This window comes from Ranitomeya variabilis, chromosome 5 (genome assembly GCF_051348905.1).
Source record: "Ranitomeya variabilis isolate aRanVar5 chromosome 5, aRanVar5.hap1, whole genome shotgun sequence".
NCBI lineage: Eukaryota > Metazoa > Chordata > Amphibia > Anura > Dendrobatidae > Ranitomeya > Ranitomeya variabilis.
The window spans coordinates 427,262,010-427,285,920 of NC_135236.1; the positions used below are offsets into that span (position 1 = coordinate 427,262,010).

Here is a 23,911-nt window from a genome sequence, read left to right on the forward strand (position 1 = left end):
GTACTATCCCGTCGAGGTGGGGTGGGCCTTAATTCCCACCGACGGGATAGTACGTCATATGCGATCGGCCGCGCTCACGGGGGGAGCGCGGCCGATCGTGGCCGGGTGTCAGCTGACTATCGCAGCTGACATCCGGCACTATGTGCCAGGAGCGGTCACGGACCGCCCCCGGCACATTAACCCCCGGAACACTGCGATCAAACATGATCGCAGTGTTCCGGCGGTATAGAGAAGCATCGCGCAGGGAGGGGGCTCCCTGCGGGCTTCCCTGAGACCCCCGGAGCAACGCGATGTGATCGCGTTGCTCCGAGTGTCTCTTACCTCCTATCCCTGCAGGCCCCGGATCCAAAATGGCCGCGGGGCTGCATCCGGGTCCTGCAGGGACTACTTCCAGGTCCAGAGCAAGCGCTGGTAAGCCTGCAGCGCTGTAAGTCAGATCGCTGATCTGACAGAGTGCTGTGCAAACTGTCAGATCAGCGATCTGTGATGTCCCCCCCTGGGACAAAGTAAAAAAGTAAAAAAAAAAATTCCACATGTGTAAAAAAAAAATAAAAAAAAAATTCCTAACTAAAGAAAAAAAAGATATATTTATATTATTCCCATAAATACATTTCTTCATCTAAATAAAAAAAAAACATTAAAGTACACATATTTAGTATCACCGCGTCCGTAACGACCCAACCTATAAAACTGTCCCACTAGTTAACCCCTTCAGTGAACACCATAAGAAAAAAAAAAAAAACGAGGCAAAAAACAGCGCTTTATTATCATACCGCCAAACAAAAAGTGGAATAACACGCGATCAAAAAGACGGATATAAATAACCATGGTACCACTGAAAACGACATCTTGTCCCGCAAAAAACGAGCTGCCATACAGCATCATAAGTGAAAAAATAAAAAAGTTATAGTCCTCAGAATAAAGCGATGCCAAAATAATTATTTTTTATATAAAATAGCTTTTATCGTATAAAAGCGCCAAAACATAAAAAAATGATATAAATGAGATATCACTGTAATCGTACTGACCCGACGAATAAAACTGCTTTATCAATTTTACCAAACGTGGAACGGTATAAACGCCTCCCCCAAAAGAAATTCATGAATAGCTGGTTTTTGGTCATTCTGCCTCACAAAAATCAGAATAAAAAGCGATAAAAAACTGTCACGTGTCTGAAAATGTTACCAATTAAAACGTCAACTCGTCCCACAAAAAACAAACAAGATCTCACATGACTCTGTGGACCAAAATATGGAAAAATTATAGGTCTCAAAATGTGGAGACGCAAAAACTTGTTTGCTATAAAAAGCGTCTTTTAGTGTGTGACAGCTGCCAATCATAAAAATCCGCTATAAAAAACACTATAAAAGTAAATCAAACCCCCTTCATCACCCCCTTAGTTAGGGAAAAATAATAAAATTAAAAAAATGTATTTATTTCCATTTTCCCATTAGGGTTAGGGTTAGGGCTAGGGTTAGGGTTAGGGCTAGGGTTAGGGCTAGGGTTAGGGTTGGGGCCAGGGTTGGAGCTAAAGTTAGGGTTAAGGTTGGGGCTAAAGTTAGGGTTAGGGTTGGGGCTAAAGTTAGGGTTAGGGTTGGGGCTAAAGTTAGGGTTAGGGTTTGGATTACATTTACGGTTGGGATTAGGGTTGGGATTAGAGTTAGGGGTGTGTCAGGGTTAGTGGTGTGGTTAGGGTTACCGTTGGGATTAGGGTTAGGGGTGTGTTTGGATTAGGGTTTCAGGTAGAATTGGGGAGTTTTCACTGTTCAGGCACATTAGGGGCTTTCCAAACGCGACATGGCGTCCGATCTCAATTCCAGCCAATTCTGCGTTGAAAAAGTAAAACAGTGCTCCTTCCCTTCCGAGCTCTCCCGTGCGCCCAAACAGGGGTCTACCCCAACATATGGGGTATCAGCGTACTCGGGACAAATTGGACAACAACTTTTGGGGTCCAAGTTCTCTTGTTATCCTTGGGAAAATAAAAATTTGGGGGGCTAAAAATCATTTTTGTGGGAAAAAAAGGATTTTTTATTTTCACGGCTCTGCATTGTAAACTGTAGTGAAACACTTGGGGGTTCAAAGTTCTCACAACACATCTAGATAAGTTCCTTGGGAGGTCTAGTTTCCAATATGGGGTCACTTGTGGGGGGTTTGTACTGTTTGAGTACATCAGGGGCTCTGCAAATGCAACGTGACGCCTGCAGACCAATCCATCTAAGTCTGCATTCCAAATGGCGCTCCTTCCCTTCCGATCTCTGCCATGTGCCCAAACAGTGGTTTACCCCACATACGGGGTATCAGCGTACTCAGGACAAATTGGACAACAACTTTTGGGGTCCAATTTATCCTGTTAACCTTGGAAAAATACAAAACTGGGGGCTAAAAAATCATTTTTGTGAAAAAAAAAAGAATTTTTATTTTCACGGCTCTGTGTTATAAACTGTAGTGAAACACTTGGGGGTTCAAAGTTCTCACAGCACATCTAGATAACTTCCTTAGGGGGTCTACTTTCCAAAATGGTGTCACTTGTGGGGAGTTTTAATGTTTAGGCACATCAGGGGCTCTCCAAACGCAACATGGCGTCCCATCTCAATTCCAGTCAAGTTTGCATTGAAAAGTCAAACGGCGCTCCTTCCCTTCCAAGCTCTGCCATGCGCCCAGTCGTTTACCCCCACATATGGGGTATCAGCGTACTCAGGACAAATTGCACAACAACTTTTGGGGTCCAATTTCTTCTGTTACCCTTGGGAAAATAAAAAATTGGGGGCAAAAAGATCATTTTTGTGAAAAAATAGGATTTTTTATTTTTACGGCTCTGCATTATAAACTTCTCTGAAGCACTTGTTGGGTCAAAGTGCTCACCACACATCTAGATAAGTTCCTTAATGGGTCTACTTTCTAAAATGGTGTCACTTGTGGGGGGTTTCAATGTTTAGGCACATCAGGGGCTCTCCAAACGCAACATGGCGTCCCATCTTAACTCCAGTCAATTTTGCAAATGGCGCTCCTTCCCTTCCGAGCTCTGCCATGCGCCCAAACAGTGGTTTAAGCTCACATATGGGGTATCAGCGTACTCAGGACAAATTGTACAACAACTTTTGCGGTCCATTTTCTCCTGTTACCCTTGGTAAAATAAAACAAATTGGAGCTGAAATAAATTTAGTGTGAAAAAAAGTTAAATGTTCATTTTTATTTAAACACTAGCTGTACTACCCGGCTTCGCCCGGGTTAATGACTGCTGTTAGCAAAATAGAATGTGTTAACAAAAATTTATTCTGCACACAAAAACCACAAAACAAATAGATAGAAATGTAATTATTAAAAGGCAAAAACTAAGCAAATAGAAGCATTTCACAACATATATTAGCTTTGTTATACTGAGAATGTCTTTGTTGCCTATATTAACCAATCAGAGCTCAGGTTAATTAACTGTAGCAAAATAGAAGCTGAGCTGTGATTGGTTGCTATTGGCAGCCTGATAAATCCCCAGCCAACAGGAAGCCCTCCCCCCTGGCAGTATATATTAGCTCACACATACACATAATAGACAGGTCATGTGACTGACAGCTGCCGTATTTCCTATATGGTACATTTGTTGCTCTTGTAGTTTGCTTATTAATCAGATTTTTATTTTTGAAGGACAATACCAGACTTGTGTGTGTTTTAGGGCGAGTTTTATGTGTCAAGTTGTGTGTGTTGAGTTGCGTGTGGCGACATGCATGTAGCGACTTTTGTGAGATGAGTTTTGTGTGGCGACATGCGTGTAGCAACATTTTGTGTGTTGAGTTGCATGTGACAGGTTAGTGTAGCAAGTTGTGTGCAGCAAGATTTGTGCATGGCGAGTTTTGCGCGTGGCGAGTTTTATGTGTGGTGCATTTTGAGTATGTGCAAGTTTTGTGTGAGGCAACTTTTGCATGTGGTGCAACTTTTGTACATGTGGCAATTTTTCTGTGTGTGCAAGTTTTGCATGAGGTGAGTTTTCCATGAGGTGAGTTTTGCACGTGTGGCGAGTTTTGCGTGAGCCTAGTTTTGCATATGGCGAGTTTTGCATGTAGCGAGTTTTGAGTGGTGACTTTTGTGTTTCGACTTTTATGTGGCGAGGTTGGTGTGTGTGTGTGGTGAAATGTGTGCTGAGGGTGGTATATGTGTTCAAGCACGTGGTAGTGTGTGGCGCATTTTGTGTTTGTGTTCATATCCCCGTGTGTGGTGAGTATCCCATGTCGGGGCCCCACCTTAGCAACTGTACGGTATATACTCTTTGTCGCCATCGCTCTCATTCTTTAAGTCCTCATTGTTCACATCTGGCAGCTGTCAATTTTCCTCCAACACTTTTCCCTTCACTTTTTCCCCATTATGTAGATAGGAGCAAAATTGTTTGGTGAATTGGAACGCGCGGGGTTAAAATTTCACCTCACAACATAGCCTATGACGCTCTCGGGGTCCAGACGTGTGACTGTGCAAAATTTTGTGGCTGTAGCTGCGACGGTACAGATGCCAATCCCGGACATACACACATACATACATACACACATTCAGCTTTATATATTAGATATACCTGTATGTAATCTCCTGTATATAGTATATACCTGTGTGTCATCTCACCTATATATAGTATATATCTGTGTGTCATCTCCTGTATATAGTATATACCTGTATGTCATCTCCTCCTATACATAGCATATACCTGTGTCATCTCCTCCTGTATATACTATATACCTGTAGGTAATCTGCTCCTGTATATAGTATATACCTGTGTGTCATCTCCTCCTGTATATAGTATATACCTGTATGTCATCTCCTCCTGTATGTAGTATGTACCTGTATGTCATCTCCTCCTCTATATAGTATATACCTGTGTGTCATCTCTCCTGTATATAGTATATATCTGTGTGTCATCTCCTCCTGTATATAGTATATACCTGTGTGTCATCTCCCCTGTAAATAGTATATACCTGTGTGTCATCTCCTGTATATAGTATATAGCTGTATGCCATCTCCTCCTGTATTAGCCCTCGTTCACACGTTATTTGGTCAGTATTTTTACCTCAGTATTTGTAAGCTAAAATGGCAGCCTGATAAATCCCCAGCCAACAGTAAGCCCACCCCCTGGCAGTATATATTAGCTCACACATACACATAATAGACTGGTCATGTGACTGACAGCTGCCGGATTCCTATATGGTACATTTGTTGCTCTTGTAGTTTGTCTGCTTATTAATCAGATTTTTATTTTTGAAGGATACCAGACTTGTGTGTGTTTTAGGGCGAGTTTCGTGTGTCAAGTTGTGTGTGTTGAGTTGCGTGTGGCGACATGCATGTAGGGACTTTTGTGAGATGAGTTTTGTGTGGCGACATGCGTGTAGCAACTTTTTGTGTGTCGAGTTGCATGTGACAGGTTAGTGTAGCAAGTTGTGTGCAGCAAGTTTTGCGCATGGCGAGTTTTGCGCGTGGCGAGTTTTATGTGTGGTGCCTTTTGAGTATGTGCAAGTTTTGTGTGAGGCAACTTTTGCATGTGTTGCAACTTTTGTGCATGTGGCAATTTTTCTGCGTGTGGCAATTTTTCTGCGTGTGCAAGTTTTGCGTGTGGCGAGTTTTGCACGTGTGGCGAGTTTTGCATGTGGAGAGTTTTGCGCGTGGCGAGTTTTGAGCGGCGACTTTTGTGTTTCTACTTTTATGTGGCGAGGTTGGTGTATGTGTGGTGAAATGTGCACTGAGGGTGGTATATGTGTTCGAGCACGTGGTAGTGTGTGGCGCATTTTGTGTGTGTGTTCATATCCCCGTGGTGGTGTGATTATCCCATGTTGGGGCCCCACCTTAGCAACTGTACAGTATATACTCTTTGGTGCCATCGCTGTCATTCTTTAAGTCCCCCTTGTTCACATCTGGCAGCTGTTAATTTGCCTCCAACACTTTTCCTTTCATTTTTTCCCCATTATGTAGATAGGGGCAAAATTGTTTGGTGACTTGGAAAGCGCGGGGTTAAAATTTCACCTCACAATATAGCTTTGACGCTCTCAGGGTCCAGACGTGTGACTGTGCAAAATTTTGTGCCTGTAGCTGCGACGCCTCCAACACTTTTCCTTTCACTTTTTCCCCATTATGTAGATAGGGGCAAAATTGTTTGGTGAATTGGAAAGCGCGGGGTTAAAATTTCACCTCACAACATAGCCTATGACGCTCTCGGGGTCCAGACGTGTGACTGTGCAAAATTTTGTGGCTGTAGCTGCTACGGTTCAGATGCCAATCCCGGACATACATACATACATACATACATACACACACACACACATTCAGCTTTATATATTAGATTCCAAAAATTCCTGTAAAACACATGAAGGGTTAATAAACTTTTTGAATGTGGTTTTGAGCACCTTGAGGGGTGCAGTTTTTAGAATGGTGTCACACTTGGGTATTTTCTATCATATAGACCCCTCAAAATGACTTCAAATGAGATGTGGTCCCTAAAAAAAATGGTGTTGTAAAAATGAGAAATTTCTGGTCAACTTTTAACCCTTATAACTCCCTAACAAAAAAAAATGTTGGTTCCAAAATTGTGCTGATGTAAAGTAGACATGTGGGAAATGTTACTTATTAAGTATTTTGTGTGATATATCTCTGTGATTTAAGGGCATAAATATTCAAAGTTGGAAAATTGCGAAATTTTCGCCAAATTTCCGTTTTTTTTTTCACAAATAAACGCAAGTTATATCGAAGAAATTTTACCACAATCATGAAGTACAATATGTCACGAGAAGACATTGTCAGAATCGCTAAGATCTGTTGAAGCGTTCCAGAGTTATAACCTCATAAAGGGACAGTGGTCAGAATTGTAAAAATTGGCCCGGTCATTAACGTGCAAACCACCCTCGGGGCTTAAGGGGTTAAAAGGCAATTTTGGCAACCTATAGTGAAATAGAAAAGGAATTACATACAATGCATTTTGGTTGGTGATGATTTTGCGACTTTTTGGGTCATTGTCATTTTCTCAAAATGCAGCATTTTGAGTACAGTGTTTTACTAATGTTTTTGATGGTCGATGCAAATGACTCAGCATAATGTTCAAATCATGAATCGTACGGTTAAAAGATAACTTACATTCTATTAGAGAAGCCTCCCAATGATAACAGTATTTTTTTAAAACCGAAAAAAATTCAAAATGCAGTATTCCAAATTTTCATGCACAACAGAGATTCAAAACATTTTATAGGTTATAAAAAATTGAAAATAGTCATTTGTTGAATTAGCACCATGAAGAAGTCACATTTACTGAAAACAAAAGCTTATTTAATCACAAACACCGTAACAAGCCAAGTTAAGTGTTAAAATAGGACCTTTTCTTTGAAACCACCTTCACAAATCTTGCATCCATGGAATTTGTGAGTGCTTTTATAGCTTCTTCTTGAAGTACTTTGCAGGATGTCAAAATAGCCTCTGATAGCTACTGTTTTGATGTGAACTGCCTCCCATCCTCTTAGATCATTTGCTTTAGGATTCTCCAAAGGTTCTCAATAGAGTTGAGATCAGAGAAGGATGGTGGCCACATCATGAGTTTCTCTCCTTTTATGTCCAAGTCAGCCAATGACTCAGAGGTATTCTTTGCAGCATAAGATGGTGCATTGTCATACATGAAGATGATTTTGCCACGAATGGCATGGTTCTTCTTTGTGTACAATGGAAGAAAGAGGTCAGTCAAAAACTCTATACTTTGCCGAGGTCATTTTTATACTTTCGAAGACCCTAAAGTGATCTATCAGCTCTCTTACCATGATTAGGACCCGAAACACTTCACCACCTCCTTGCTGACGTTGCAGCTTTGTTGGGACATGGTGGCCATCCACCAGCCATCTACTTCTCCATTCATCTGGACCATCCAGGGTTACACAGCCTTCATCACTAAACAAGATTGTTTTAGTTGTCTCCATATATGTCTGGGCCCACTGCAACTCTTTCTGCTTGTGAGCACTGTTTAAGTGTGGCTGAATAATAGGCTTATGCCCAACTGCAAGCTTCTGGAAGATCCTACAACTAGAGGTTTGTGGGACTCCTTAGGCAGCAGCAGCAGCTTCAAATACCTGTTTGTTGCTTTGCAATGGTATCTTAACAGCTGCTCTCTTAATCCAATGAATTTGTCTGGAAGAAACCTTCTTCATAATGCCTTTATCTGCACAAACCGGTCTGTGTTTAATATTAACCATGAATATCTTCACAGTACGATGATCACGCTTAAGGTTATATGAAATATCTAATGTATTCATACATTGCCCAAAGCATTGCACTATTTGACTTTTTTCAGCAGCATAGAGATTCTATTTATTTTCCATTTTGCTTGAGACCTGTGGCCTGCTCAATAATGTGGAACATCCTTAAGTAATTTTCCTTTAAATGGCAAAGTAATTATCACAGGTGTTTGAGATTGATTTCCCTGATACACAATACCATTCAAGAGTTTATTTGAAAAAAAAAAAAAAAATTACATCTTTATGACACTTAAATCTGATTTGCATAATAATTTGGAATATGGTGTATAACAAGTGTATGTGCCAAGATAAACAATCTTATGCTTGCAGGAATATCAATTAGTAAGCACCTGTGTACAGGTGCTTACTAAGAGTAGCCATCTCCATAACCAACAAATAAAGTAGCACTCTGTAGCGCTATAGCATGCAAACATGAAATATATGAAATATGAATTACATTACTGCTCTAGCAAATTGGAAGCATTGAGAATGCTTAGCGCATAAATTTGTCAATTCTTGTTTACCCAGCAGCCACCCCACGAGGTGAGATCTTGCATGGAGCCCCAGACCGAAGAAGATTGACAGTCAATAATGTGTTTCTTCCATTTTCTAATAGTTGTTGATTTCTCACCACGCTGCTTGCCTAGTGTCCTGTCGCCCATCCCAGCCTTGTGTAGGTCTACAATTTTGTCCCTGGTGTCCTTAGACAGCTCTTTGGTCTTGGCCATAGTGGAGAGGTTTGAGTGTGATTTATTGTGTGGACAGGTGTCTTTTATACAGATAATGAGTTAAAAAGGGGCAATTCATACAGGTAATGAGTGCAGAGTAGGAGGGCATCTTAACGAAAAACTAAAAGGTCTGTAAGAGCCAGAATTCTTGCTGGTTGGTAGGTGATCAAATACTTATTTCATACAATGAAATGAACTTAAATTATACAAATCATGCAATGTGATTTTCTGTTTTTTTTTGTTTTTAGATTCTGTCTCTCACAGTTGGTGTACCTACGATAAAAATTACAGACCTCTCCATACTTTGCAGGTGGGAAAATTTGCAAAATCAGCAGTGTATCAAATACTTATTTTCCCCACTGTATATCCATAATCTGTAGTATATTTGTTCTTATTACATTTAATGGGACTTGACTGTGATGATGTAAACGTTTTGTATATGCTGTATTAGTGGATAGATAACATAATACACTTTATATCAATACAGCAGCAACCTCTTTTGCATTCCAAACCTAGAAGGGGTTAATGCGTAGCATGCAGTGACCTAGTAATTTCCAGGCTAGGGCCCATCCTAATTTTTGAAGAGACCTCTGTCTTCTTCATCCTGCTCCTAGCATGTGCAGCTGAAGCCAGCATGTATGATGCGTTCTCCTAGGAGAAAGCCGAGCTCTTTATTGATATAATGAGAAGGAGGTTTTCCAGCGAAAATGCTTGGGGCCGAAAGAACAATAATAGCTGCAATCTTGTGCGTCGATCAATCAGCTGATTTGCTGAGGTTCTCATATAAATATAAAGAGCAGGGTTACAGAAGAAGCTGAGGAAGTCTGTACAAGACCCAAAGAAGCCAAGGCTGACCACTGCGCCATCTGCTGCTCCCGAGGACTAACTGCAAGTCAAAATGCAACCTGCAATGATGATGTTCTCCTCCAAATATTGGGCCAGGAGGGGAATGTCTCTGGATTCTGCTATGTCCACTGATTTCTTAAGCAACTCAGTAGTAAGTACAAACTAAATAATTTGAATGTGTAATTTTCGACTTGGATTACATTTTTACATTAGATTTGATTTTACAGTTCCACAAAGTATTTTTCCTGTAGAACATGGCTTAGAATTTGGCTCATTCTTAAATGGCTACTTATTTGTGGCTTTGCGCCCAAGTCCGTCCTGTCCACTCACCAAGGTATTTATCAACAGCAATATCCCATTAGTTGTAAACAGGAGCCCAATGCTGGACTCATTGTGCAGAGGAACAAAAGTACGGCAAAACTTTGATGAATGACTTTTCCCTTTGCCACCACTTGTAGTTTCAGAGATGTATTACCGCGCTCACTTGGGTCTGCTAGGTGCTGAGTCTACACATCAATCTTGATAATGAATACACCAGCACAACATGCCCTTCCATGAATGAAGCCTGCTGCTAGTTCAGCCAATAAAACAATATTTCTCTTCCCACCGTTCTCATTAGGACGCTTCATTTACCATTAGTTTACAAATATCAAATTCTGCATTAATGGGAAATTCCAGGGCCGTGATTACTTTTATTGACAGGAAATGTGATTAATGTAGAATCAGCTTCATTCTTTCATTGTTAGCGTCATTTCCATTAGTTCTCCATTATCTATCGATCCGTCTGTCTACACATGATTCATTTCTCAAGTCGTCCTGAAGATATGTAAATACAGGAACATTCAGATATATTAGTAGGGCTTATATTTATTGCACTTTATACACTACATTGACACTTTTCTGGCTTTCTGCACATAAATTCTGGCCCCTGACAGCCCTATAATTTATTATCAGGACATCGTGCATCTGGCTCCTTGACAAGAAACAGATTCAGGAAATATTTATTGATGATGTTCTTTTCAATCCGACACTAATGCATCTAATGATTCTAGTAATGCTAGGTTTATTCTATGTTTGGCATGTACTGCCAGCTAGCTAACCCATGGAATGGCATTATTTAGATGTATGCCAAACACTGCCCTCTTAGCATATGCTTGGGAGTTAGTGTTTTTATATCTTTAGCTCATTCGCACCAAAAACAATTTTCACTTAAACTGTTAATACAAATATGTAAAAAAAAAAATCTCAACATATACTGTCGATTATCATTAAATTCACATGGTGTAAGAAGATACATAAGTTAGGAACATCATGTTAATTAAAACATGTGGTCCCCCCATTAGTTTTCTCAAGTGGGAGTGAGGTATACTGTCCAAACAAAGTGAAATTCAACAGTTTTTTTCACCATGTTCACTAAATGCTGAAACTGACCAGCCATTATGATTTTCCAGGTCATTGTGAGTTCATAGACACCAAACAAGTCTAGGTTCTTTTTTATTTAAGTAGTGAAGAAAAATTCCAAATATGTTAAAATAAATGAAAAAAATGGCAATTTTCCGAGACCTGTTGTGTCTCCATTTTTCATGATCTGCGGCTGGGTGAGGGCTTATTTTTTGCACTCCAAGCCGACGTTTTTATTGAATCAATCTTTTGATTGTTCATTATTGCATTTTATTGCATTATAGCAGCAAACAAAAAAACGTAATTCTGGCAATTTAAATTTTTTTTCTTGTTATGCCGTTTAGTGATCGGGTTAATTCTTTTTTTATATTGATAGATTGGACGATTCTGAATGCGGTGATAACAAATTTGTCTATATTTGATTTTTTTTATTGTTTATTTGGTTTATTTTGAATGGGGCGAAAAGGGGGTGATTTGAACTTTTATATATTTTTTATTTTTTTAATATTTTTAAAAATGTTTTTTACTCTCTGCATGCTTCAATAGTCTCCATGGGAGACTAATAGCTGCAGTACTTTGAACTGCTCTGCTGCATACAGGCAATGATCAGATTGCCTGTGTGTAGCAGAAATGCTCATTTGCTATGACCGGTTCAGACCTCTGGTTGTCATGCTGACCCATCGGTGACCTGTGATAGTGTGACGGGGTTGCTTAACTCCGGTAAGTGTGAGTTAAATGCTGCTGTCGGAGACTGATAGCAGCATTTAACTAGTTAACATCCGCGGGTGGATCACAATTCCACCCACGGCTGTTGTGGGCACGTTAGCTGTACCGATCAGCTGTCAGGTGAAGTACCGCAGCCTGAACTAAACAGGGGGAGTCTGACGTGGGTGTACTATTATGCACAACATTGGAAAAGGGTTAAAGGAGACATTTGAAGAGCCACATGTGAATGGCGCCGCAGTGCGCATGATCGACCACAGCTCCATTTACATCATGCTCTTTAGAGCTCCAGTTCTCGGGATCATGGGAGTCCCAGCGGTTGGACACCCAGCAATTGGAAAGTTCTCAGGATAGGGGATTACTTGGGATAATCCATTTAAATGGGTTTTCCAATATTTGTTTTCATTTTCCCATAGGAGTATGGAAAATAATAAACCAGTATTGACCTTCCCAAAGTCCAATTTTGCCTCTCCGACAGCAAGACAGGATAAGCGGTACTGTGCAGTGTATACATACAGGATAGGTGCAGTGTATACATACAGGATAGGACGAGTGGCACTGTGCAATGTATATATACAGGACAGGAGGAGTGGTGCTGTGCATTTGGCAAATATTATTAATTATGGTAATCCTAACTGACCTAGAACTGGAAAGGTTTATTCTGATTTAATGTCAGATATTGAGGAAAAATGAATATGTGACCATTTATTTAGTGTATGCAAACGTCTGTTTTAAACTATATATATATATATATATATACACTCACCGGCCACTTTATTAGGTACACCTGTCCAACTTCTTGTTAACACTTAATTTCTAATCAGCCAATCACATGGCGGCAACTCAGTGCATTTAGGCATGTAGACATGGTCAAGACAATCTCCTGCAGTTCAAACCGAGCATCAGTATGGGGAAGAAAGGTGATTTGAGTGCCTTTGAACGTGGCATGGTTGTTGGTGCCAGAAGGGCTGGTCTGAGTATTTCAGAAACTGCTGATCTACTGGGATTTTCACGCACAACCATCTCTAGGGTTTACAGAGAATGGTCCGAAAAAGAAAAAAAATCCAGTGAGCGGCAGTTCTGTGGGCGGAAATGCCTTGTTGATGCCAGAGGTCAGAGGAGAATGGGCAGACTGGTTCGAGCTGATAGAAAGGCAACAGTGACTCAAATCGCCACCCGTTACAACCAAGGTAGGCCTAAGAGCATCTCTGAACGCACAGTGCGTCGAACTTTGAGGCAGATGGGCTACAGCAGCAGAAGACCACACCGGGTACCACTCCTTTCAGCTAAGAACAGGAAACTGAGACTACAATTTGTACAAGCTCATCGAAATTGGACAGTAGAAGATTGGAAAAACGTTGCTTGGTCTGATGAGTCTCGATTTCTGCTGCGACATTCGGATGGTAGGGTCAGAATTTGGCGTAAACAACATGAAAGCATGGATCCATCCTGCCTTGTATGGAGCATCTTTGGGATGTGCAGCCGACAAATCCGCGGCAACTGTGTGATGCCATCATGTCAATATGGACCAAAATCTCTGAGGAATGCTTCCAGCACCTTGTTGAATCTATGCCACGAAGAATTGAGGCAGTTCTGAAGGCAAAACGGGGTCCAACCCGTTACTAGCATGGTGTACCTAATAAGGGGGTCGGTGGGGGAGGGGGAGCGGAGACTGTCACATACTCACCTGCTCCTGGCACGGTCCCTGCATCTCCGATGGTCTTCGGGCTGCACCGAGAGCTCTTCCTGTGTTCAGTGGTCACGTGGTACCGCTCATTAAAGTAATGAATATGGACGCGACTCCACTCCCATAGGGGTGGAGCGCATATTCATTACTTTAATGAGCGGTACCAGTGACCGCTGAACACCGGAACAAGCTGCTGGTGCCAAGACCATCTGTCAGTGAGAAGCAGGGACCACGGCGGGAGCAGGTGAGTATAACGGGGGAGGGTGAGCATAGTGATATTCACCTGTCCCCATTCCACCGCCGGGCGCCGCTCCATCATCGCGCTCCCTCTGCCTGAATATCACAGCCAGAGGACCCGGAAGACAGAGTGGCGCCCGACGGTGGAACGGGGACAGGTGAATATCGCAAGTGCCAGGGGCCTGAGCGACGAGAGGTGAGTATGCCTTTTTGTTTTTTAATCGCAGCAACAGGATATGGGGCATATTACTCTATGGAGCATCTTATGGGGCCATAATCAACCTTTATGCCACATTGCATAGGGCAAATGTTTCTATGGAGCATCTTATGGGGCCATTATTAACCTTTATGCAGCATTGTATGGGGCAAATGTTTCTATGGGGCATCTTATGGAGCCATTATTAACCTTTATGCAGCATTGTATGGGGCAAATGTTTATATGGAGCATCTTATGGGGCCATAATCAACCTTTATGCAGCATTGTATGGGGCAAATGTTTCTACGGAGCATCTTATGGGGACATTATTAACCTTTGTGCAGCATTATATCGGGCATATTTTAATATGGAGCATCTTATGGGCTTCATCATAAACTTTATGGAGCATTATATGGGGTGTATTCTGTATGGAGCATTTTATGGGGCCCATCATGAACTGTATTGAGCATTATATGGGGCTCCTGATTCAATATGGATATTCAAAAATACTTAACCTACTGATGTCTCAATTAATTTTACTTTTATTGGTATCTATTTTTATTTTTGAAATTTACCAGTAGCTGCTGCATTTCCCACCCTAGGCTTATACTCAAGTCATTAAGCTTTCCCAGTTTTTTGTGGCAAAACTAGGTGTCTCGGCTTATACTCGGGTCGGCTTATACTCGAGTATATAAGGTATATATATATGTATATATGTATATATATATATATATATATATATATATATATATATATACATATATATATACAGTGGCGTAACTACAAAGTTATGGGCCCCGGTGCAAACTTCCAAATGGGCCCCCCCCACGCCCCCCCCACCTTCCCCTAGATACGCCTCGGACTGTTGCAGGAATCTCCTGCACTGCAACATGGTGTTGGGTGCCAGCACAGCCCGCACAGTGGTACCGGTATATCCAGCACAGCCCGCACAGTGGTATATAGAGCACAGCCCGCACAGTGGTATATCCAGCACAGCCCACACAGTGGTATATCCAGCACAGCCCGCACAGTGGTATATCCAGCACAGCCCGCACAGTGGTATATCCAGCACAGCCCGCACAGTGGTATATCCAGCACAGCCCGCACAGTGGTATATAGAGCACAGCCCGCACAGTGGTATATCCAGCACAGCCCACACAGTGGTATATCCAGCACAGCCCGCACAGTGGTATATCCAGCACAGCCCGCACAGTGATATATCCAGCACAGCCCGCACAGTGGTATATAGAGCACAGCCCGCACAGTGGTATATCCAGCACAGCCCACACAGTGGTATATCCAGCACAGCCCGCACAGTGGTATATCCAGCACAGCCCGCACAGTGGTATATAGAGCACAGCCCGCACAGTGGTATATCCAGCACAGCCCACACAGTGGTATATCCAGCACAGCCCGCACAGGGATATATACAGCACAGCCCACACAGGGATATATACAGCACAGCCCGCACAGGGGTATATACAGTACAGCCCGCACAGGGGTATATACAGCACAGCCCGCACAGGGGTATATACAGCACAGCCCGCACAGGGGTATATACAGCACAGCCCGCACAGGGGTATATACAGCACAGCCCGCACAGGGGTATATACAGCACAGCCCGCACAATGGTATATACAGCACAGCCCGCACAGTGGTATATACAGCACAGCCCGCACAGGGGTATATACAGCACAGCCCGCACAGGGGTATATACAGCACAGCCCGCACAGTGGTATATAGAGCACAGCCCGCACAGGGGTATATACAGCACAGCCCGCACAGGGGTATATACAGCACAGCCCGCACAGGGGTATATACAGCACAGCCCGCACAGGGGTATATACAGCACAGCCCGCACAGGGATATATACAGCACAGCCCGCACAGGGATATATACAGCAAAGCCCGCACAGGGGTATATACAGCACAGCCCTCATCTCATCCCCCCCCCCGATAATGGCCCCACAGTCCAGTTAAAAAGAAAAAAAAAAAAAACTCTCCTCACCTTTCCTTTTGCCCGCGCTGCTCCCGGCGGCTGCAGTCTGCCCAGGACACAGCAGGTGCGCGATGATATGACGTCATCGCGCACCCGCAGTGTACTGTCAGAGGCAGAGCGGGGAATGATGGGAGAAGGAGCGTCAGGTGACGCTCTCTCCTCCATCATTGCATTGAACTGTACCGGTGTCATAGACGCCGGTATAGTTAAATGCGGCGGCGGGCGGGGGGGAACAGTGCAGCGGGCGGCCCACTACTGGCACCGGCTCTTCTGGCATTTGCCAGAAGTGCCCGATGGCCAGTCCGGCCCCGCAGGTCAGGGGCCGGCCCTGGGCCCCTGACCTGCGGGGCCCGGTCGCAATGGCGACCGCTGCGACCGCGGTAGTTATGCCCCTGTATATATATAAAATCATAACTGAGCAGCACCAAATCTTTTAGGGGTTCTCCACTACTAGAACAACCCCTTACATGTTATGCCCTGATAAAATAATAAAACCTATACTCACCTCCAGTGCCGACTCCGTCTTCACGGTGTCAGCACTCACTTTCCCTGGGGCTGTGATGTGAAGTTGTAATGTGATGCCCGGCACCAATCAGCACTGACATCAATGTCTTCCCCTTGGAACAAACTGAACATGAAGAGGAAGTCCGGGATGTACTGCTTGATCACAGACTTCCTCTTCATATTCAGTTTGTCCAAAGGTGGAGACAGTGACACCAGCGCTGATTGGCGCCGGGCATCACGTGTCACAACACCACATCACAGCTCCTGGGAGGGCGAGTGCCGACACCGCGGTAATGGCACCAACATGGGAGTGTAGGCTTTATTATTTTATCAAGGGAGAATAGAATACACCACACTGTCTATATATGTATAATGCAAAAATAGTGAAAATTTATTATGGACATTAAACATGAGATTCCAAAGGTGGAAAGCAACCAGAGGTTAAACTGACATTTCGACTCTTCCCGAGTCTTAATCATACGCAGCACGCCAACACAGCCAGGTGCGGGAGCGCCGCCCACCCTACACAGCCAGCCAGACCCTGCTATTGAGGACATATACCTTATAGGGATACCTACATATACGCTGAACAAGAGATTGCTCTCCAACCTCAATGGATTTTTCTCTACTCTCAATTTATCTCATACTAAGCGATCATATGATTAAGACTCGGGAAGAGTCGAAACGTCAGTATAACCTCTGGTCGCTTTCCACGTATGGAATCTCATGTTTAATGTCCATAATAAATTTTCACTATTTTTGCATTATACATATATAGAGAGTGCGGTGTATTCTATTCTCCCTGTTTATATAGGACTTGTACAGTCCATTACACCGGCACCTCGCTCCCGTAGAATACCGAGTGCACGCCAATTTTTCTCTATATTATTTTATCAAGGCTGAACATGTATCCCTTTAAGCAGTGGACTCTTTATTAGCTCATGTGGGAACAGTTCAGTTCCATAGCAGAGAAATGTTCTGTTATAGATCTGAAATGTTGCCACTTAAAGAGTCCTCAACTTTATTCACAATTGATCAGGGAATCATAGAAAAACTCCACATCTCCACCACGCCCTCACCAATCACACATCAATTCCCATCTAACACCATATCACATACAGTGGGTAAGGAAAGTATTCAGACCCCTTTAAATTTTTCACTCTTTGTTTCATTGTAGCCATTTGGTAAATTAAAAAAAAATCATTTTTTACATTAATGTACACTCTGCACACCTTCTTGACTGAAAAAAAACAGAAATGTAGAATTTTTTGCAGATTTAATAAAATTGAAAAACTGAAATATCACATGGTCATAAGTATTCAGACCCTTTGCTCAGACACTCATATTTAAGTCACATGCTGTCCATTTCCTTGTGATCCTTCTTGAGATGGTTCTACTCCTTCATTGGAGTCTAGCTGTGTTTAATTAAACTGATAGGGCTTGATTTGGAAAGGCACACACCTGTCTATGTAAGACCTCACAGCTCACAGTGCATGACAGACCAAATGAGAATCATGAGGTCAAACGAACTGGCCAAGGAGCTCAGAGACAGAATTGTGGCCAGGCACAGATCTGGCCAAGGTTACAACAGAATTTCTGCAGTACTCAAGGTTCCTAAGAGCACAGTGGCCTCCATATTCCTTAAATGGAAAAAGTTTGGGACCACCAGAAGTCTTCCTAGACCTGGCCATCCAGCCAAACTGAGCAATCGTGGGAGAAGAGCCTTGGTGAGAGAATTAAAGAAGAACCCCAAGATCACGGTGGCTGAGCTCCAGAGATGCAGTAGGGAGATGGGGGAAAGTTCAACACAGTCAACTATCACTGCAGCCCTCCACCAGTTGGGCCTTTATGGCAGAGTGGCTAAACGGAAGCCTCTCCTCAGTGCAAGACATATGAAAGCCCGTATAGAGTTTGCTAAAAAACACATGAAGGACTCCCAGACTATGACAAATAAGATTTTCTGGTCTGATCAGATGCGTAGCTAGGGTTTTGGTTCAGGGGGACAAAACTTCTGAGTGGGCCCCTAACTGGGTAACCTTGATTATAAATGGGTGACGTACCCTAATAGTGGAGGGCAACCTCAGCAGATGACCGCGCTGAAAATAATCTCTATATAAGACCAATATTGATATTACTTCCATATGGTCAGTGGTAGATACCAGTCCTATAGAACATATAAGAGATCTCAGCACAGTTACAGATAATGACTTACCGCTGACGTTCTTTCTGATGGAATCGCTCACTTTTAGCGTCTTTTCCATCTGGCCCAGACCGACATGACACCTTCTTCCAGCCAGGACTTGGCTTTAGAGAATGCAGCAAAGACACATTTCACGTCTCATATTTTCAGCACTGTCACCAATGGGACTTTTCCTATCCTGCACAAACTCTTCATCCTGCTGATACCCCAATGCTGAGCCGCTGTGCCATATGTGTCCCTAATACTACACCTATTGTGTGGCATTATGTGCCCTCTAAATTCTAAAGCAACCCTCTAGAACAGGGGTGGGGAATCTTTTTTCTGCTAAGGGCCATTTGGATATTTATACCATCCTTTGGGGCCGTACAAACTCCGCCCAGAAAGTGCGTCATGACTTTGGCACTGGTGTCAGGACCTAATCTTTCATTGCATGCCCTTCAGTGTTCAGTAGTGAACACTGCATGTGTGTTCTAACAGAGAAAGAATGCTGTCCCTGAGAATCTGCTTGGGGGCCTGATGAAAGGTCATTGAGGGCCTTAAATGGCCCTGGGGCCTGAGGTTCCCCACCTCTGCTCTAGAATATAGTAATGCCGGGTGCAAGTGCCCTAGAAAACAGTGCCCACATTTTGTCCCCTTAAAAGTAATATTGCCCTGCATGTGTGTAAGGGGAGCCAGGGCCGTAGTCTTGTCTGACATATATTTCTCAATCATGCCCTGATCTCCCACCACATGAAAACAGTTTCCCTTTGTCAGCCTACCTGTCTCTCTATTCTCTGAGCCTTCAGGGTCACTTCTGGTCTGTTGCAGGATCACTCCCGAAGATTGCACACAAATAGACAGAATCCAGTTCCAACTTCAAACGGCTAACTTTACTGGTTTCCTTCCTCAGCACGTCCAAATCCATTATAGCATCAACATAGGGTTCCACACAGTTTACACCCTTCACTTTCCCTGTGCTCTCCCTCATGTCCTTCAGCACATTCCCGGATCGTACCATCTTGTCCGGTACCGCAGCGTCCTCCCCGTTCAGCTTCACTACTTTTAGGAGTTACCTTGTCCGCTTCGCACCAGACATAAGGGCATCTGCCCACGTAGTAAGCTGCCACATGATAGAGCCACTTGTGCTACTGTGACTTCTGCTGGCCTTGGACGACTGGGCTCCTCTCTTGTAAACATTATGGGGTCTACTGTGCTGCCCCGGACCTTAGGACCCTGCAGGACTGCCAGGGCTCTCTGGCCCTACTGGCCTGTCTGGACTCTCTGGTCTACTTACTAGTGATGTGTCATTCACGAAGGAGCCGACAAAGAGCCGTCTCCCTGCTGTGAACGATGGGAGCCGGCACACCAGTGAGAGCCACTAAAATTCCTGAATGGCTCTCACTGGGCGTAAAATCCCGGGCTTCGGCATGTGTAACTCCGCCCACCTGAGCTAAACTACGCCCACTCTTCAATTTAATTGGCTCTAAGAAGTGGGTGGAGTTTCTGCGGTAGGTGGGCGGAGTTTCGGATGCCTAAACAGATAGTCAATAGCGATCCATTTAGGATCCAAAAAGAGCCGTTTTGTGAGCCGAAAGAGCCGGCTCTTTTTGGTAAGCGGAGCCATGAGAGCCGGATCACCAAAAAGAGCCGGACTGCCCATCACTACTACTTACTAAAAACCAGGAAGCTTACTATCTTATCCCACAGTTAGCCCCTCCTATGTTAACTATTTATTATACTAAGCTTCTATTCCTATCTTTCTACTATTTAATCCTAATGTGCCCCCTCTAGTGGGCTAACTTGGTACTGCACTCTCCCTTTCTACACAACACACACACACACACACACACACACATATATATATATATATATATATATATATATATATATATATATATACATAGCAGCATCATGTAATTATATGTACAATTATACGAACAAGGTAATATCAACATGAGCAAAGGGAGTGGAGCATACAGGGTAAAATTAACTTATTCAGACATATAAAGTATACATGACAATATTTGCAGATCAATAAAGTAATCACTTAACCGGAACGTGTTTGGGGTCAAGGCAGTCTCTGTGCCCCCCTACATGTGCCCCTTTGACAGTCACAGTGACCTGAATTCTCCTATAACCATAAGTGCCCACTTTACATTTAATAATGTACTGAGTCTCCCTCCTGTACAGCTCCCCTTTACACAGTCTGATGCTTTACTTATACACTGTATAATGCCCCCTCACTGTATATATACTGATCCCTCAATATCCCCCAAACTGTTTAATGGCTCCAACACTGTATGATGGCCCCTCACTGCAATCTCCACACTGTATGATGGCCCCCTAGATAACCTCCATATAGCATAATACACCAGATAGTCCTCAATATAGTATAATGCACTCCCCATAGGTCTCCATATAGTATAATGCACTCCCCATAGGCAGACTCTATATTGTATAATGCATTCCCCATAGGCAGACTCCATATATAGTATATGCACTCCCCATAGGTCTCCATATAGTATACTGCACTCCCCATAGGCAGACTCTATAGTATAATGTACCCTCCATAGGCAGACTCTATAGTATAATGCACTCCCCATAGGCAGACTCCATAGTATAATGCACTCCACATAGGCAGACTCTATAGTAAAATGCACTCCCCATAGACAGATTCTATAGTGTAATGCATTCCCATAAGCAGACTCTATAGCATAATGCACCCCCATAGGCAGCCTCTATAGTGTAATGTACCCCCATAGGCAGCCTCTATAGTGTAATGCAGCCCCATAGGCAGCCTCTATAGCATAATGCACCCCCATAGGCAGCCTCTATAGTGTAATATACCACCATAGGCAGCCTCTATAGTGTAATACACCCCCCATACACAGCCTCTATAGTGTAATGCACCCCATAGGCAGCTTCTATAGTGTAATGCACTCCCCATAGTCAGCCTGTATAGCATAATGCACCCCTATAGGCAGCCTCTATAGTTTAATGCACCCCCATAGACAGCCTCTATAGTGTGATGCACCCCATAGGCAGCCTCTCTAGTGTGATGCACCCCCATAAGCAGCATCTATAGTGTAAAGCACCACCATAGGCAGCCTCTATAGTGTAATGCACGCCCATTGGCAGCCTCTATAGTGTAATGCACCCCTATAGGCAGCCTCTATAGTGTAAAACAGCCCCATAGGCAGATTCTATAGCATAACACACCCCCATAGGCAGCCTCTATAGTGTAATGCACCCCCATAGACAGCCTGTTTAGTGTATGCAGCCCCAAAGGTAGCCTCTATAGTGTAATGCACCCCCATAGGCAGCATCTATAGTGTAATGCAGCCCCATAGGCTGACAGGGGGATGATGAGAGACAGAATGCAATGCTCCTTTTCTTATCAATGTCAGCTGTATTGGCATCTAGCTGATACAATTGAACCTGCGATGATGGCCGGGAGGGCCCACTGCTGGCATCGGGCCCCTCCGCCTGCCTAGAGGCCCCATAGCGGTCAGGTGGCAGAGCAGGGAGGTCCCTGCTCTGCCACAGAATGTAACTGTATCGGCATGATGTGCACACCGATACAGTTACAGTAGCGTAGCTCCGGGTGGGCCCCCTCTGCCCCCCCAATAGCTACGCTACTGGGTGTGATGAGATCAAGATAGACCTATTTGGTGATAATTCTAAGCAGTACGTGTAGAGAAAACGAGGCACTGCTCATCACCTGCCCAATAAAATCCCAGTAGTGAAACATGGTGGTGGCAGCATCATGCTATGGGGTGTTTTTCAGCTGCAGGGACAAGATGACTGGTTCTCATTGAAGGAAACATGAATGCGGCCAAGTACAGAGATTTCCTGGATGAAAACCTATACCAGATTGCCCTGAACCTCAGACTTGGCCGAAGGTTCACCATCCAACAAGACAATGACCCTAAGCACACAGCTAAAATAACAAAGGAGTGGCTTCAGAACAACTCTGTGACCATTCTTGACTACCCAGCTAGAGCCCTGACCTAAACTCAATTGAGCATCTCTGGAGAGACCTGAAAATGGCTGTCTACCAACGTTCACCATCCAACCTGACGGAACTGTAGAGGATTTGCAAGAAAGAATGGCAGAGGATCCCCAAATCCAGGTGTGAAAAACTTGTTGCATCATTCCCAAGAAGACTCATGGCTCTACTAGCTCAAAAGGGTGCTTCCGCTCAATACTGAGCAAAGAGTATGAATAATTATGACCATGCAATATTTCAGTTTTTCTTTTTTAATAAATTGGCAAAAATTACTACATTTCTGTTTTTTTCAGTCAAGATGGGGTGCAGAGTGTACATTAATGAGAAAAAAAATAACTTTTTTGAATTTACCAAATGGCTGCAATGAAACAAAGAGTGAAAAATTTAAAGGGGTCTGAATACTTTCTGTACCCACTGTATATAGCCAGCTGCTTTTGTTTTGGCTAAAAGATTTTTTTAAGCCGCCACCATGACTAGGTAGACTCTTTTGGCCAGGCCCTACTCTAACCTATTTAATATTTGTTAAAATATTCAATACTCTTTTTAGGTATATTTTTATTTATGTTTCTTTAAGGAAGTATGTCACATACAATTTTTAAAATGAACAATAACATCACATACAATGGACAAATACTGTCACACCATGACCAGACCATATATTACCAGCACATAGTGACTGAACAATACCACATCCAAGGCACAAATACCACCACACCATGGCCGGACCACATATTACCACCACGTATTGACCTATAATACCACATACAAGGGACAAATACCAGTACTTCATGACAAGACCACATATTACAACCACACAATGACTGAATAATGCCACATACAAGGGATAAATACGGCCACACCATGGTCGGACCATATAATACAACCACATATTGACCAATTACTACAATACTGATCATTAATAAAAAACATACTAATTTTACTATGAGCGCCATTATACACAGGGGCTTTGTGTATAGTTCACAGTGTATAGTGTCACTGTACAGGTAATACAGTGATCAAAAAGTGACATTATACACAGGACCTCTGTATAAAGTGTCAGTGTACAGTTAATATACAGTGATAATCAGTGATATTATACACAGGAGCTCTGTATATAGTATACAGTGTATAGTGTCAGTTTACAGGTAACACACTTACTCAACAGT

General features: G+C 43.2%; 1 protein-coding gene across 1 annotated transcript in view; it reads left to right on the forward strand.

The window, feature by feature from the left end:
• Positions 1–9,778: 9,778 nt before the first annotated feature.
• The window catches only part of TPH2 (tryptophan hydroxylase 2), a 530,115-nt gene continuing 515,982 nt past the window's right edge, over positions 9,779–23,911 (forward strand). The window contains exon 1 of the mRNA XM_077265292.1: positions 9,779–9,962. Within this exon, the coding sequence (XP_077121407.1) occupies positions 9,864–9,962 (99 nt within the window). The 5' untranslated portion in view covers positions 9,779–9,863. The remainder of the gene's footprint in view (positions 9,963–23,911) is intronic.